Below are 15034 nucleotides of genomic sequence, written 5' to 3'. Positions count from 1 at the left end.
TCAAATGACTGCCTCGCCTGGTTCATTAACTACTTCTCAGACAGAGTTCAGTGTGTCAAATCGTAGGGCCTGTTGTCCGGGCCTCTGTCAGTCTCTATGGGGGTGCCACAGGGTTCAATTCTTGGACCGACTCTCTTCTCTGTATACATTAATGAGGTCGCTCTTGCTGCTGGTGAGTCTCTTCCACCACTACACAGACGACACCATTCTGTATACTTCTGGCCCTTCTTTGGATACTGTGTTAACAACCCTCCAGACGAGCTTCAATGCCATACAGCTCTCCTTCCGTGGACTCCAACTGCTCTTAAATACAAGTAAAACTAAATGCATGCTCTTCAACCAATCGCTGTCTGCACCTGCCCTCCCGTCCAACATCACTACTCTGGACGGTTCGGACTTAGAATATGTGGACAACTACAAATACCTAGGTGTCTGGTTAGACTGCAAACTCTCCTTCCAGACTCATATTCAACATCTCCAATCCAAAATTAAATCTTGAATTGGCTTCCTATTTTGCAACAAAGCCTCCTTCACTCATGCTGCCAAACATACCCTCGTAAAACTGACTATCCTACCGATTCTTGACTTCGGCGATGTCATTTACAAAATAGCCTTCAACACTCTACTCAGCGAATTGGATGCAGTCTATCACAGTGCCATCCGTTTTGTCACTAAAGCCCCATATACTACCCACCACTGCAACCTGTATGCTCTTGTTAGCTGGCCCTCGCTTAATATTCACCGCCAAACCCACTGGCTCCAGGTCATCTATAAGTATTTTGTCGCTAGGTAAAGCCCTGCCTTATCTCAGCTCACTGGTCACCATAGCAACACCCACCCGTAGCCAATGCTCCAGCAGGTATATCTCACTTGTCATCCACAAAGCCAACACCTACTTTGGCCGCCTTTCCTTCCAGTTCTCTGCTGCCAATGACTGGAATAAATTGAAAAAATCACTGAAGCTGGAGACTCATACCTCCCTCTCTAACTTTAAGCATCAGCTGTCAGAGCAGCTTACTGTTCACTGTACCTGTACACAGCCCATTTAAATAGCCCACCCAACTACCTCATCCCCATATTATTACTTATCTTCTTGCTCTTTTGCACCCCAGTATCTCTACTTGCACATCATCATCTGCACATCTATCACTCCAGTGTTAATGCTAAATTATAATTATTTCACCTCTATGGCCTATTTATTGCCTTACCTCCCTAATCTTCTACATTTGCACACACTGTACATAGATTTTTCCTATTGTGTTATTGACTGTATGTTTATGTGTAACTCTATGTTGTTTGTGTCACACTGCTTTGCTTTATCTTGGCCAGGTCACAGTTATAAATGAGAACTTGTTCTCAACTGTCCTACCTGGTTAAATAAAGGTGAAATATATATATTTTTTAATAAAGACATTTCAAATGTCATATTTTACCCAGTAGATAAGGAAGTTTATCAAAATTGGATTTGATTTCTAACTCTTTCTGGGTCTGTGTAATCTGAGGGAAATATGTCTCTCTAATATGGTCATACATTTGGCAGGAGGTTAGGAAGTGCAGCTCAGTTTCCACCTCATTTTGTGGGCAGTGAGCACATAGCCTGTCTTCTCTTGAGAGCCAGGTCTGTCTACGGCGGCCTTTCTCAATAGCAAGGCAATCCTCACTGAGTCTGTACATAGTCAAAGATTTCCTTAATGTTGGGTCAGTCACATTGGTCAGGTATTCTGCCACTGTGTACTCTCTGTTTAGGGCCAAATAGCATTCTAGTTTGCTCTGTTTTTTGGTCAATTCTTTCCAATGTGTCAAGTAATTATCTTTTTGTTTTCTCATGATTTGGTTGGGTCTAATTGTGTTGCTGTCCTGGGGCTCTGTGGGGTCTGTTTGTGTTTGTGAACAGAGCCCTAGGACCAGCTTGCTTAGGGGTCTCTTCTCCAGGTGCTGGCTTTGTTATGGAAGGTTTGGTAATCACTACCTTTTAGGTGGTTGTAGAATTTAACGGCTATTTTCTGGATTTTTATAATTAGCGGGTATCGGCCTAATTCTGCTCTGCAGGCGTTATTTGGTGTTTTATGTTGTAGATGGAGGATATTGTTGCAGAATTCTGCATGCAGAGTCTCAATTTGGTGTTTGTCCCAATATGTGAATTATTGATTGGTGAGCAGACCTCAGACCTCACAACCATAAAGGGCAATGGGTTCTATAATTGATTCTAGTATTTTTAGCCAGATCCTAATTGGTATGTCAAATTTTATAAATTCCTTTTGATGGCATTGAAGGCCCCTATTGCCTTGTTTCTCTGATCGTTAAACATTAGACTTCAGATTCTAGCAGGGTGAGGCCGGGTGCTGCAGACTGTTCTAGTGCCTGCGCCAATTCGTTGATATATATGTTGAAGAGGGTGGGGCTTAAGCTGCATCCCTGTCTCACCCCACAGCCCTGTTGAAAAAATCTGTTTGTTTTTTTGTTGCCAATTTAAACAGAACACTTGTTGTTTGTGTTACATGGATTTTATAATGTTGTATGTTTTTCCGCCAATACCACTTTACATCAGTTTTCCATCCATTTATATAACAGACCTTCATGCCAAATTGAGTCAAAAGTTGTTTTTAAATCAACAAAGCATGAGAAGACTGCCTTTGTTTTGGTTTGTTTGTTTGTCAATTAGGGTGTGCAGTGTGAATACGTGGTCTGTCGTACAGTAATTTGGTAAAAAGCCAATTTGACATTTGCTCTATACATTGTTTTCACTGAGGAAGTGTACGAGTCTGCTGTTAATGATAATGCAGAGGATTTCCCCAAGGTTTCTTAAAGCATATCCCATGGTAGTTATTGGGGTCAAATTTGTCTCCACTTTTGTGGATTGGGGTGATCAATCCTTGGTTCCAAATATTGGGGAAGATGCAAGAGCTATGAATGATGTTAAAGAGATTCAGTTTAGCCAATTAGAATTTGTTGTCTGTATATTTTATCATTTCATTGAAGATACCATCAACACCACAGGCCTTTCGGGTTGGAGGGTTTGTTCGTTGTCCTGTAGTTCATTCAATGTAATTGGAGACTCCAGTGGGTTCTGGTAGTCTTTAATAGTTGATTCTAAGATTTGTATTTGATCATGTATATGTTTTTGCTGTTTGTTCATTTTATTGGGCCAATAAGATCTCTCTCTCTCTCTCTCTCTCTCTCTCTCTCATAATGCCTGGCCTCTCTCTCTGTCATAATGCCTGACCTCTCTCTCTCTCTCTCTCTCTGTCTCTCTCTCTCTCTCTCATAATGCCTGGCCTCTCTCTCTGTCATAATGCCTGACCTCTCTCGCTCATACTGCCTGGTCTCTCTCTCTCTCTCTCACAATTCCTGACCTCTCTCTCTCATAATGCCTGAACTCTCTCCTCTCTTTCTCACAATGCCTGGTCTTTCTCTCTCTCTCACAATTCCTGATCTCTCTCATTCATAATGCCTGGCCTCTCTCTCTTTCATTATGCCTGGCCTCTCTCTCTCTCTGAACACAGTGTGTTCTGCTCTGTTTGAGCTGCCGTGTGTGTGTGCGTGTGCGTGTGTGTGTGTGTGCGTGTGTGTGTGTTGCTCTGAGCTAGGCCGTCCTGGGCGAAGGCTGGAACAGACACACAGAGACAGGAAGTCAACTTTGACCCCTGTTGCTCTGTGTCTTCGCCCTCCGTCTGTGCTGCCCACGGCCAGGGCCACACTCTCATAAAAGGGTGACTCCCAAATTGCACCCTAATCCCTATATAGTGCTCTACAGTGCCCTATAGGCCCCAGTCAAAATTAGTGTGCTAAATAGGGAATAGGGTGTCATTTGTTAAATTCAGCTGGAGCATCTAATGCATCACAACGTTTGTTCTGTTTTGGTTTCAAATGGATAACAGAAATACCGTGTGGGTTTAGATAAACCAAACTCACCTCTGTTATGTGATGATGAGGATGATAATTCTCTCCTCTCCTCTTCCCTCTCCTCTCTCCTCTCCTCTCTCCTCTTCCCTCTCCTTTTCCCTCTCCTCTCCTCTTCCCTCTCCTTTCCCCTCTCCTCTCCTTTTCCCCCTCCTCTCCTCTTCCCTCTCCTATTCTCTCTCCTCTCCTCTTCCCTCTCCTTTTCCCTCTCCTCTCCTTTCCCTCTCCTCTTTCCTCTCCTTCCCTCTTCCCTCTCCTCTTCCCTCTCCTATTCCCTCTCCTCTTTCCTCTCCTCTTTCCTCTCCTCTTCCCTCTCCTCTCCTCTCTCCCCAGGGTGTTCATTTGAGACTAGCAGCCATCACCGTCCGATCTATTTCAACAACCAAGGCCAATCTGTGGAGTGTGTCAACGATGGCTTCAGTTCTTACCTGGTGAGACTTTCAGACAAAAATACTCAACTGTTTATTTATTTTTCCCTCAAGCCTAGTCCTGCTCTAGACAGGATGGTAGGATAACGTCTGGCCACTCTACCATAAAGGCCTGATTGGTGGAGTGCTGCAGAGATGGTTGTCTCTGTCAGGAGCTCTGTCAGAGTGACCATCGGGTTCTTGGTCACCTCCCTGACCAAGGCCCTTCTCCCCCGATTGATCAGTTTGTCCAGGCAGCCAGCTCTAGGAAGATTCTTGGTGGTTCCAAACTTCTTCAATTTAAGAATGATGGAGGCCACTGTGTTCTTGGGGACCTTCAATGCTGCAGAAATATTTTGGTACCCTTCCCAATAAATTTTCCTCGACACAATCCTGTCTTGGAACTCTACGGGAAATTCTGTCAACTTCATGGCTTGGTTTTTGATCGATGGAAATCGAAATCGAGCTAAATTTTGAGTCTCGTAACAAAGGGTCTAATACTTATGTAAATATGGTACTTCAGTTTTTTTTATACATTTCTAAAAACCTGTTTTTGCTTTGTCATTATGTGTGTAGATTAATGAGGGGAAACAATTATTTAATCCATTTTAGAATAAGGCTGTAACGTAAAAAATAAAATAAAAAATGAGGAAAAAGTCAAGAGGTCTGAATACTGCAAATACAATGAAACTGGAAAAGGGTGTAAATATTACAATTTAAAAACAAAAAATAACAGTTCCCTTATTCCACCACTTGTGCCTTGGTCATCACACTGTCAAGCATCTTGATACATCTCACACTCTGCTTGGAAATGGGGCGGCAGGGTAGGCTAGTGGTTAGAGCGTTGGACTAGTAACAGACATCTTGATACATCTCACACTCTGCTTGGAAATGGGGCGGCAGGGTAGCCTAGTGGTTAGAGCGTTGGACTAGTAACAGACACCTTGATACATCTCACACTCTGCTTGGAAATGGGGCGGCAGGGTAGGCTAGTGGTTAGAGCGTTGGACTAGTAACAGACATCTTGATACATCTCACACTCTGCTTGGAAATGGGGCGGCAGGGTAGCCTGGTGGTTAGAGTGTAGAGGTGGCAGGGTAGCCTAGTGGTTAGAGCGTTGGACTAGTAACAGACATCTTGATACATCTCACACTCTGCTTGGAAATGGGGCGGCAGGGTAGCCTAGTGGTTAGAGCGTTGGACTAGTAACAGACACCTTGATACATCTCACACTCTGCTTGGAAATGGGGCGGCAGGGTAGGCTAGTGGTTAGAGCGTTGGACTAGTAACAGACATCTTGATACATCTCACACTCTGCTTGGAAATGGGGCGGCAGGGTAGCCTGGTGGTTAGAGTGTAGAGGTGGCAGGGTAGCCTAGTGGTTAGAGCGTTGGACTAGTAACAGACATCTTGATACATCTCACACTCTGCTTGGAAATGGGGCGGCAGGGTAGCCTAGTGGTTAGAGCGTTGGACTAGTAACAGACACCTTGATACATCTCACACTCTGCTTGGAAATGGGGCGGCAGGGTAGCCTAGTGGTTAGAGCGTTGGACTAGTAACAGACATCTTGATACATCTCACACTCTGCTTGGAAATGGGGTGGCAGGGTAGCCTAGTGGTTAGAGTGTAGAGGTGGCAGGGTAGCCTAGTGGTTAGAGTGTAGAGGTGGCAGGGTAGCCTAGTGGTTAGAGCGTTGGACTAGTAACAGACATCTTGATACATCTCACACTCTGCTTGGAAATGGGGCGGCAGGGTAGCCTAGTGGTTAGAGTGTAGAGGTGGCAGGGTAGTCTAGTGGTTAGAGCGTTGGACTAGTAACAGACATCTTGATACATCTCACACTCTGCTTGGAAATGGGGCGGCAGGGTAGCCTAGTGGTTAGAGTGTAGAGGTGGCAGGGTAGTCTAGTGGTTAGAGCGTTGGACTAGTAACAGACATCTTGATACATCTCACACTCTGCTTGGAAATGGGGCGGCAGGGTAGCCTAGTGGTTAGAGCGTTGGACTAGTAACAGACATCTTGATACATCTCACACTCTGCTTGGAAATGGGGCGGCAGGGTAGCCTAGTGGTTAGAGTGTAGAGGTGGCAGGGTAGGCTAGTGGTTAGAGTGTAGAGGTGGCAGGGTAGCCTAGTGGTTAGAGCGTTGGACTAGTAACAGACATCTTGATACATCTCACACTCTGCTTGGAAATGGGGCGGCAGGGTAGCCTAGTGGTTAGAGTGTAGAGGTGGCAGGGTAGTCTAGTGGTTAGAGCGTTGGACTAGTAACAGACATCTTGATACATCTCACACTCTGCTTGGAAATGGGGCGGCAGGGTAGCCTAGTGGTTAGAGTGTAGAGGTGGCAGGGTAGTCTAGTGGTTAGAGCGTTGGACTAGTAACAGACATCTTGATACATCTCACACTCTGCTTGGAAATGGGGCGGCAGGGTAGCCTAGTGGTTAGAGCGTTGGACTAGTAACAGACATCTTGATACATCTCACACTCTGCTTGGAAATGGGGCGGCAGGGTAGCCTGGTGGTTAGAGCGTTGGACTAGTAACAGACATCTTGATACATCTCACACTCTGCTTGGAAATGGGGCGGCAGGGTAGCCTGGTGGTTAGAGTGTAGAGGTGGCAGGGTAGCCTAGTGGTTAGAGCGTTGGACTAGTAACAGACATCTTGATACATCTCACACTCTGCTTGGAAATGGGGCGGCAGGGTAGCCTGGTGGTTAGAGTGTAGAGGTGGCAGGGTAGCCTAGTGGTTAGAGCGTTGGACTAGTAACAGACATCTTGATACATCTCACACTCTGCTTGGAAATGGGGCGGCAGGGTAGCCTGGTGGTTAGAGTGTAGAGGTGGCAGGGTAGCCTAGTGGTTAGAGCGTTGGACTAGTAACAGACATCTTGATACATCTCACACTCTGCTTGGAAATGGGGCGGCAGGGTAGCCTAGTGGTTAGAGCGTTGGACTAGTAACAGACATCTTGATACATCTCACACTCTGCTTGGAAATGGGGTGGCAGGGTAGCCTGGTGGTTAGAGTGTAGAGGTGGCAGGGTAGCCTAGTGGTTAGAGTGTAGAGGTGGCAGGGTAGCCTAGTGGTTAGAGTGTAGAGGTGGCAGGGTAGCCTAGTGGTTAGAGTGTAGAGGTGGCAGGGTAGCCTAGTGGTTAGAGTGTAGAGGTGGCAGGGTAGCCTAGTGGTTAGAGTGTAGAGGTGGCAGGGTAGCCTAGTGGTTAGAGTGTAGAGGTGGCAGGGTAGCCTAGTGGTTAGAGCGTAGAGGTGGCAGGGTAGCCTAGTGGTTAGAGTGTAGAGGTGGCAGGGTAGCCTAGTGGTTAGAGTGTAGAGGTGGCAGGGTAGCCTAGTGGTTAGAGTGTAGAGGTGGCAGGGTAGCCTAGTGGTTAGAGTGTAGAGGTGGCAGGGTAGCCTAGTGGTTAGAGTGTAGAGGTGGCAGGGTAGCCTAGTGGTTAGAGCGTAGAGGTGGCAGGGTAGCCTAGTGGTTAGAGTGTAGAGGTGGCAGGGTAGCCTAGTGGTTAGAGTGTAGAGGTGGCAGGGTAGCCTGGTGGTTAGAGTGTAGAGGTGGCAGGGTAGCCTAGTGGTTAGAGTGTAGAGGTGGCAGGGTAGCCTAGTGGTTAGAGCGTTGGACTAGTAACCGACGAATGGTTTATACACAGACTTGTGCCTTACGCATGATTGATAAATGAGGCCCCTGGACTGATTTTTATCATGTTGTTGATTTCTGATTGTTTGTTTTGTATGTGCTTTGTTTTTCCCCACAATTATGACTGCATATCTAAGATAATGATGTCGGAGATAGTGATGTCAGAGATGATCATGTCTAAGACAATCCCCATGACTTTCCCTGTCTGTTTCTTGTCAGAGAACAAAGGCCCCTCTGACACGTTCGGACAGTGGCGACTCGGAGGACAACTATGTGCCTATGAACCCAGGCTCATCTCCCCTCAACGCCGCCCAGGCGGACAGCCCCAAAAATATCTACATCCCCATGAGCCCCGGGCCGCACCACTTTGACTTCCCAGGGTTCTCAGCCACACTACCTGCCCGGAAGGGAAGTACCGCCTCGCTGTGTCACCGACCGGGGAGGCTGAGTGACGTCACACCACCACCTATAAATCGCAACCTCAAACCCAACAGGAAATGTGAGTGTCATGTCTCAGTCTATATGAGGCGTTCAGTGTTCTACTCTTATGGCTGCAGGGGCAGTATTGAGTAGCTTGGATGAATAAGGTGCCCAGAGTAAACAGCCTGCTCCTCAGTCTCAGTTGCTAATATATGCATATTATTAGTAGTATTGGTTAGAAAACACTCTGAAGTTTCTAAAACTGTTTGAATTATGTCTGTGAGTATAACAGAACTCATATGGCAGGCAAAAACCTGAGGAGAAATCAAAACAGGAAGTGAGAAATCTGAGGCTGGTATGTACTCAACACAGTTCCCATTGAAATCCCCTTGAGATATGAATGACATATAGAAATGTATAGATATTTGAATGGGGCTTCTACTACTGTGTTGTGGGACTGAATGACAGCAGAATGAATCAGGTGTCTGGCAGTCAGTCATTTTCTGGTCACACGCATTCCACATGATAGCGACCTGCGTTCCATTGCTCATCAAGACACAAAGGAATTCTCCGGTTGGAACTTTATTGAAGATTAATGATAAAAACATCCTAATGATTGATTCTGTACTTAGTTTGAAATGTTTCTTCGACCTGTAATATAACTTTTTGAAGTTTTGGTCCGACGTAATGCTGACCAGAACGAGGGTTTGGATATGTATACCAAACGCGCTAACACAAGTAGCTAATTGGACATAAATAACGGACATTATCTAACAAATCAAGCATTTATTGTGGACCTGGGATTCCTGGGAGTGCATTCTGATGAAGATCATCAAAGGTAAGGGAATATTTAGCATGTCATTTATGGTTTATGTTGACTACGAGCTGTCTCGTCATTGTTGGTAATACCACTGTTGTGTCGTCCGCAAACTTGATGATTGAGTTGGAGGCGAGCGTGGCCACGCAGTCGTGGGTGAACAGGGACTACAGGAGAGGGCTCAGAACGCACCCTTGTGGGGCCCCAGTGTTGAGGATCAGTGGGGTGGAGATGTTGTTGCCTACCCACACCACCTGGGGGCGGCCCATCAGGAAGTCCAGTACCCAGTTGCACAGGGCGGGGTCGAGACCCAGGGTCTCGAGCTTGATGACGAGCTTGGAGGGTACTATGGTGTTAAATGCCGAGCTGTAGTCGATGAACAGCATTCTCACATAGGTATTCCTCTTGTCCAGATGGGTTAGGGCAGTGTGCAGTGTGGTTGAGATTGCATCGTCTGTGGACCTATTTGGGCGGTAAGCAAATTGGAGTCGATCTAGGGTGTCAGGTAGGGTGGAGGTGATATGGTCCTTGACTAGTCTCTCAAAGCACTTCATGATGACGGAAGTGAGTGCTACGGGGCGGTAGTCGTTTAGCTCAGTTACCTTAGCTTTCTTGGGAACAGGAACAATGGTGGCCCTCTGGAAACATGTGGGAACAGCAGACTGGGATAGGGATTGATTGAATATGTCCGTAAACACACCAGCCAGCTGGTCTGCACATGCTCTGAGGGCGCGGCTGGGGATACCGTCTGGGCCTGCAGCCTTGCGAGGTTTAACACGTTTAAATGTTTTACTCACCTCGGCTGCAGTGAAGGAGAGGCCGCATGTTTTGGTTGCAGGCCGTGTCAGTGGCACTGTATTGTCCTCAAAGCGGGCAAAAAAGTTATTTAGTCTGTCTGGGAGCAAGACATCCTGGTCCGTGACTGGGCTGGGTTTCTTCTTGTAGTCCGTGATTGACTGTAGACCCTGCCATATACCTCTTGTGTCTGAGCCGTTGAATTGAGATTCTACTTTGTCTCTATACTGACGCTTAGCTTGTTTGATTGCCTTGCGGAGGGAATAGCTACACTGTTTGTATTCGGTCATATTTCCGGTCACCTTGCCCTGATTAAAAGCAGTGGTTCGCGCTTTCAGTTTCACGCGAATGCTGCCATCAATCCACGGTTTCTGGTTTGGGAATGTTTTAATCGTTGCTATGGGAACGACATCTTCAACGCACGTTCTAATGAACTCGCACACTGAATCAGCATATTCGTCAATGTTGTTGTCTGACGCAATACGAAACATATCCCAGTTCACGTTATGGAAGCAGTCTTGGAGTGTGGAATCAGATTGGTCGGACCAGCGTTGGACAGACCTCAGCGTGGGAGCTTCTTGTTTTAGTTTCTGTCTGTAGGCAGGGATCAACAAAATTGAGTCGTGGTCAGCTTTTCCGAAAGGGGGGCTGGGCAGGGCCTTATATGCGTCGCAGAAGTTAGAATAGCAATGATCCAAGGTTTTGCCAGCCCTGGTTGCGCAATCGATATGCTGATACAATTTAGGGAGTCTTGTTTTCAGATTAGCCTTGTTAAAATCTCCAGCTACAATGAATGCAGCCTCAGGATGTATGGATTCCAGTTTGCAAAGAGTCAAATAAAGTTCGTTCAGAGCCATCGATGTGTCTGCTTGGGGGGGAATATATATGGCTGTGATTATAATCAAAGAGAATTCCCTTGGTAGATAATGCGGTCGACATTTGATTGTGAGGAATTCTAAATCAGGTGAACAGAAGGACTTGAGTTTGTGTATGTTTTTGTGACTACACCACGTCTCGTTAGCCATAAGGCATACGCCCCCGCCCCTCTTCTTACCAGAAAGATGTTTGTTTCTGTCGGCGCGATGCGTGGAGAAACCAGCTGGCTGTACCGACTCCGATAGCGTCTCTCCAGTGAGCCGTGTTTCCGTGAAGCAAAGACCGTTACAGTCTCTGATGTCCCTCTGGAATGCTACCCTTGCTCGGATTTCATCAACCTTGTTGTCAAGAGACTGGACATTGGCGAGAAGTATACTGGGGAGTGGTGCACGATGTGACCGTCTCCGGAGTCTGACCAGAAGACCGCTTCGTTTCCCTCTTTTATGAAGTCGTTTTTTTGGGGTCGCCGGCTGGGATCCATTCCGTTGTCCTGGGTGAAAAGCAAAACACAGGATCCGCTTCGCGAAAGTCATTATCTTGGTCGTACTGATGGTGAGTTGACGCTGCTCTTATATTCAGTAGTTCTTATCGACTGTATGTAATGAAACCTAAGATGACATGGGGTACTAATGTAAGAAATAACACGTCATATCCTCCCTGCAGCCCTAAGAGGTTAACGGGATTGCAGCCCTAAGAGGTTAACGGGATTGCAGCCCTAAGAGGTTAACGGGATTGCAGCCCTAAGAGGTTAACGGGATTGCAGCCCTAAGAGGTTAACGGGATTGCAGCCATAAGAGGTTAACGGGATTGCAGCCCTAAGAGGTTTTAAGAGACTCTGTCATGATACCAAACTGTCACATTGTGTCATATTATACATTCTTAGTTTATCATTTTGGAACATTTTGTTTTCTGTTTTCTGTCTAAACCCAACAGCCCTCTACATTTAGATGTAATATGTTTTCTGTCTAAACCCAACAACCCTCTACATTTAGATGTAATATGTTTTCTGTCTAAACCCAACAACCCTCTACATGTAGATGTAATATGTTTTCTGTTTTCTGTCTAAACCCAACAACCCTCTACATGTAGATGTAATATGTTTTCTGATTTCTGTCTAAACCCAACAACCCTCTACATGTAGATGTAATATGTTTTCTGTCTAAACCCAACAACCCTCTACATTTAGCTGTAATATGTTTTCTGTTTTCTGTCTAAACCCAACAACCCTCTACATGTAGATGTAATATGTTTTCTGTTTTCTGTCTAAACCCAACAGCCCTCTACATGTAGATGTAATATGTTTTCTGATTTCTGTCTAAACCCAACAACCCTCTACATTTAGAGAACAATTAGACAGTTGAGAAGAAAATGAAGTTGTTTTGTTTGTTTGTGTCCTCAGCCAAGCCGACACCTCTGGATCTGAGGAACAATGGCATCATTGATGAGCTCCCATTTAAGAGTCCAATCACCATGTCCTGGACACGACCCATGTGAGTCCCATATCAGTTATACTAGCTACCTGACCCATATCAGTGATACTAGCTACCTGACCCATGTCCCATATCAGTTATACTAGCTACCTGACCCATGTCCCATATCAGTTATACTAGCTACCTGTCCCATATCAGTTATACTAGCTACCTGACCCATGTCCCATATCAGTTATACTAGCTACCTGTCCCATATCAGTTATACTAGCTACCTGTCCCATATCAGTTATACTAGCTACCTGACCCATGTCCCATATCAGTTATACTAGCTACCTGACCCATGTCCCATATCAGTTATACTAGCTACCTGACCCATATCAGTTATACTAGCTACCTGACCCATATCCCATATCAGTTATACTAGCTACCTGACCCATGTCCCATATCAGTTATACTAGCTACCTGACCCATGTCCCATATCAGTTATACTAGCTACCTGACCCATATCAGTTATACTAGCTACCTGACCCATATCAGTTATACTAGCTACCTGACCCATGTCCCATATCAGTTATACTAGCTACCTGACCCATATCAGTTATACTAGCTACCTGATCCATGTCCCATATCAGTTATACTAGCTTCCTGACCCATGTCCCATATCAGTTATACTAGCTACCTGACCCATATCAGTTATACTAGCTACCTGACCCATGTCCCATATCAGTTATACTAGCTACCTGACCCATATCAGTTATACTAGCTACCTGACCCATGTCCCATATCAGTTATACTAGCTACCTGACCCATGTCCCATATCAGTTATACTAGCTACCTGACCCATATCAGTTATACTAGCTACCTGACCCATGTCCCATATCAGTTATACTAGCTATCTGACCCATGTCCCATATCAGTTATACTAGCTACCTGACCCATGTCCCATATCAGTTATACTAGCTACCTGACCCATGTCCCATATCAGTTATACTAGCTACCTGACCCATGTCCCATATCAGTTATACTAGCTACCTGACCCATGTCCCATATCAGTTATACTAGCTACCTGACCCATGTCCCATATCAGTTATACTAGCTACCTGACCCATGTCCCATATCAGTCATACTAGCTACCTGACCCATATCAGTTATACTAGCTACCTGACCCATGTCTCATATCAGTTATACTAGCTACCTGACCCATATCCCATATCAGTTATACTAGCTACCTGACCCATATCAGTTATACTAGCTACCTGACCCATATCAGTTATATTAGCTACCTGACCCATGTCCCATATCAGTTATATTAGCTACCTGACCCATGTCCCATATCAGTTATACTAGCTACCTGACCCATATCAGTTATACTAGCTACCTGACCCATATCAGTTATACTAGCTATCTGACCCATATCAGTTATACTAGCTACCTGACCCATATCAGTTATACTAGCTACCTGACCCATGTCCCATATCAGTTATACTAGCTACCTGACCCATGTCCCATATCAGTTATACTAGCTATCTGACCCATATCAGTTTTACTAGCTACCTGACCCATATCAGTTATACTAGCTATCTGACCCATATCAGTTATACTAGCTACCTGACCCATGTCCCATATCAGTTATACTAGCTATCTGACCCATATCAGTTATACTAGCTACCTGACCCATATCAGTTATACTAGCTATCTGACCCATATCAGTTATACTAGCTACCTGACCCATATCAGTTATACTAGCTACCTGACCCATATCAGTTATACTAGCTACCTGACCCATATCAGTTATACTAGCTACCTGACCCATGTCCCATATCAGTTATACTAGCTACCTGTCCCATATCAGTTATACTAGCTACCTGACCCATGTCCCATATCAGTTATACTAGCTACCTGACCCATGTCCCATATCAGTTATACTAGCTACCTGACCCATGTCCCATATCAGTTCTACTAGCTACCTGACCCATATCAGTTATACTAGCTACCTGACCCATGTCCCATATCAGTTATACTAGCTACCTGACCCATATCAGTTATACTAGCTACCTGACCCATGTCCCATATCAGTTATACTAGCTACCTGACCCATATCAGTTATACTAGCTACCTGACCCATGTCCCATATCAGTTATACTAGCTACCTGACCCATGTCCCATATCAGTTATACTAGCTACCTGACCCATATCAGTTATATTAGCTACCTGACCCATGTCCCATATCAGTTATATTAGCTACCTGACCCATGTCCCATATCAGTTATACTAGCTACCTGACCCATATCAGTTATACTAGCTACCTGACCCATATCAGTTATATAGTGACCCATATCAGTTATACTAGCTACCTGACCCATATCAGTTATACTAGCTACCTGACCCATGTCCCATATCAGTTATACTAGCTACCTGACCCATGTCCCATATCAGTTATACTAGCTATCTGACCCATATCAGTTTTACTAGCTACCTGACCCATATCAGTTATACTAGCTATCTGACCCATATCAGTTATACTAGCTACCTGACCCATGTCCCATATCAGTTATACTAGCTATCTGACCCATATCAGTTATACTAGCTACCTGACCCATATCAGTTATACTAGCTATCTGACCCATATCAGTTATACTAGCTACCTGACCCATATCAGTTATACTAGCTACCTGACCCATATCAGTTATACTAGCTACCTGACCCATATCAGTTATACTAGCTACCTGACCCATGTCCCA

The 15034-nt window shown here is 45.3% G+C and overlaps 1 protein-coding gene across 2 annotated transcripts in view; it reads left to right on the top strand.

The window, feature by feature from the left end:
* Positions 1 to 15034, top strand: part of gab2 (GRB2-associated binding protein 2) — a 149414-nt gene that overhangs the window by 102548 nt on the left and 31832 nt on the right. For both annotated transcript variants that reach the window (XM_065024151.1, XM_065024152.1), the window contains exons 6-8: positions 4234 to 4331; positions 8175 to 8454; positions 12263 to 12353. In XM_065024151.1, coding sequence (XP_064880223.1) covers positions 4234 to 4331; positions 8175 to 8454; positions 12263 to 12353 — 469 coding nt within the window. The remainder of the gene's footprint in view (positions 1 to 4233; positions 4332 to 8174; positions 8455 to 12262; positions 12354 to 15034) is intronic.

The sequence above is a fragment of the Oncorhynchus nerka genome, linkage group LG11, assembly GCF_034236695.1.
Source record: "Oncorhynchus nerka isolate Pitt River linkage group LG11, Oner_Uvic_2.0, whole genome shotgun sequence".
NCBI lineage: Eukaryota > Metazoa > Chordata > Actinopteri > Salmoniformes > Salmonidae > Oncorhynchus > Oncorhynchus nerka.
Note: the sequence above shows the minus strand (reverse complement) of the source record. Positions and strands in the feature narration are given on the sequence as shown.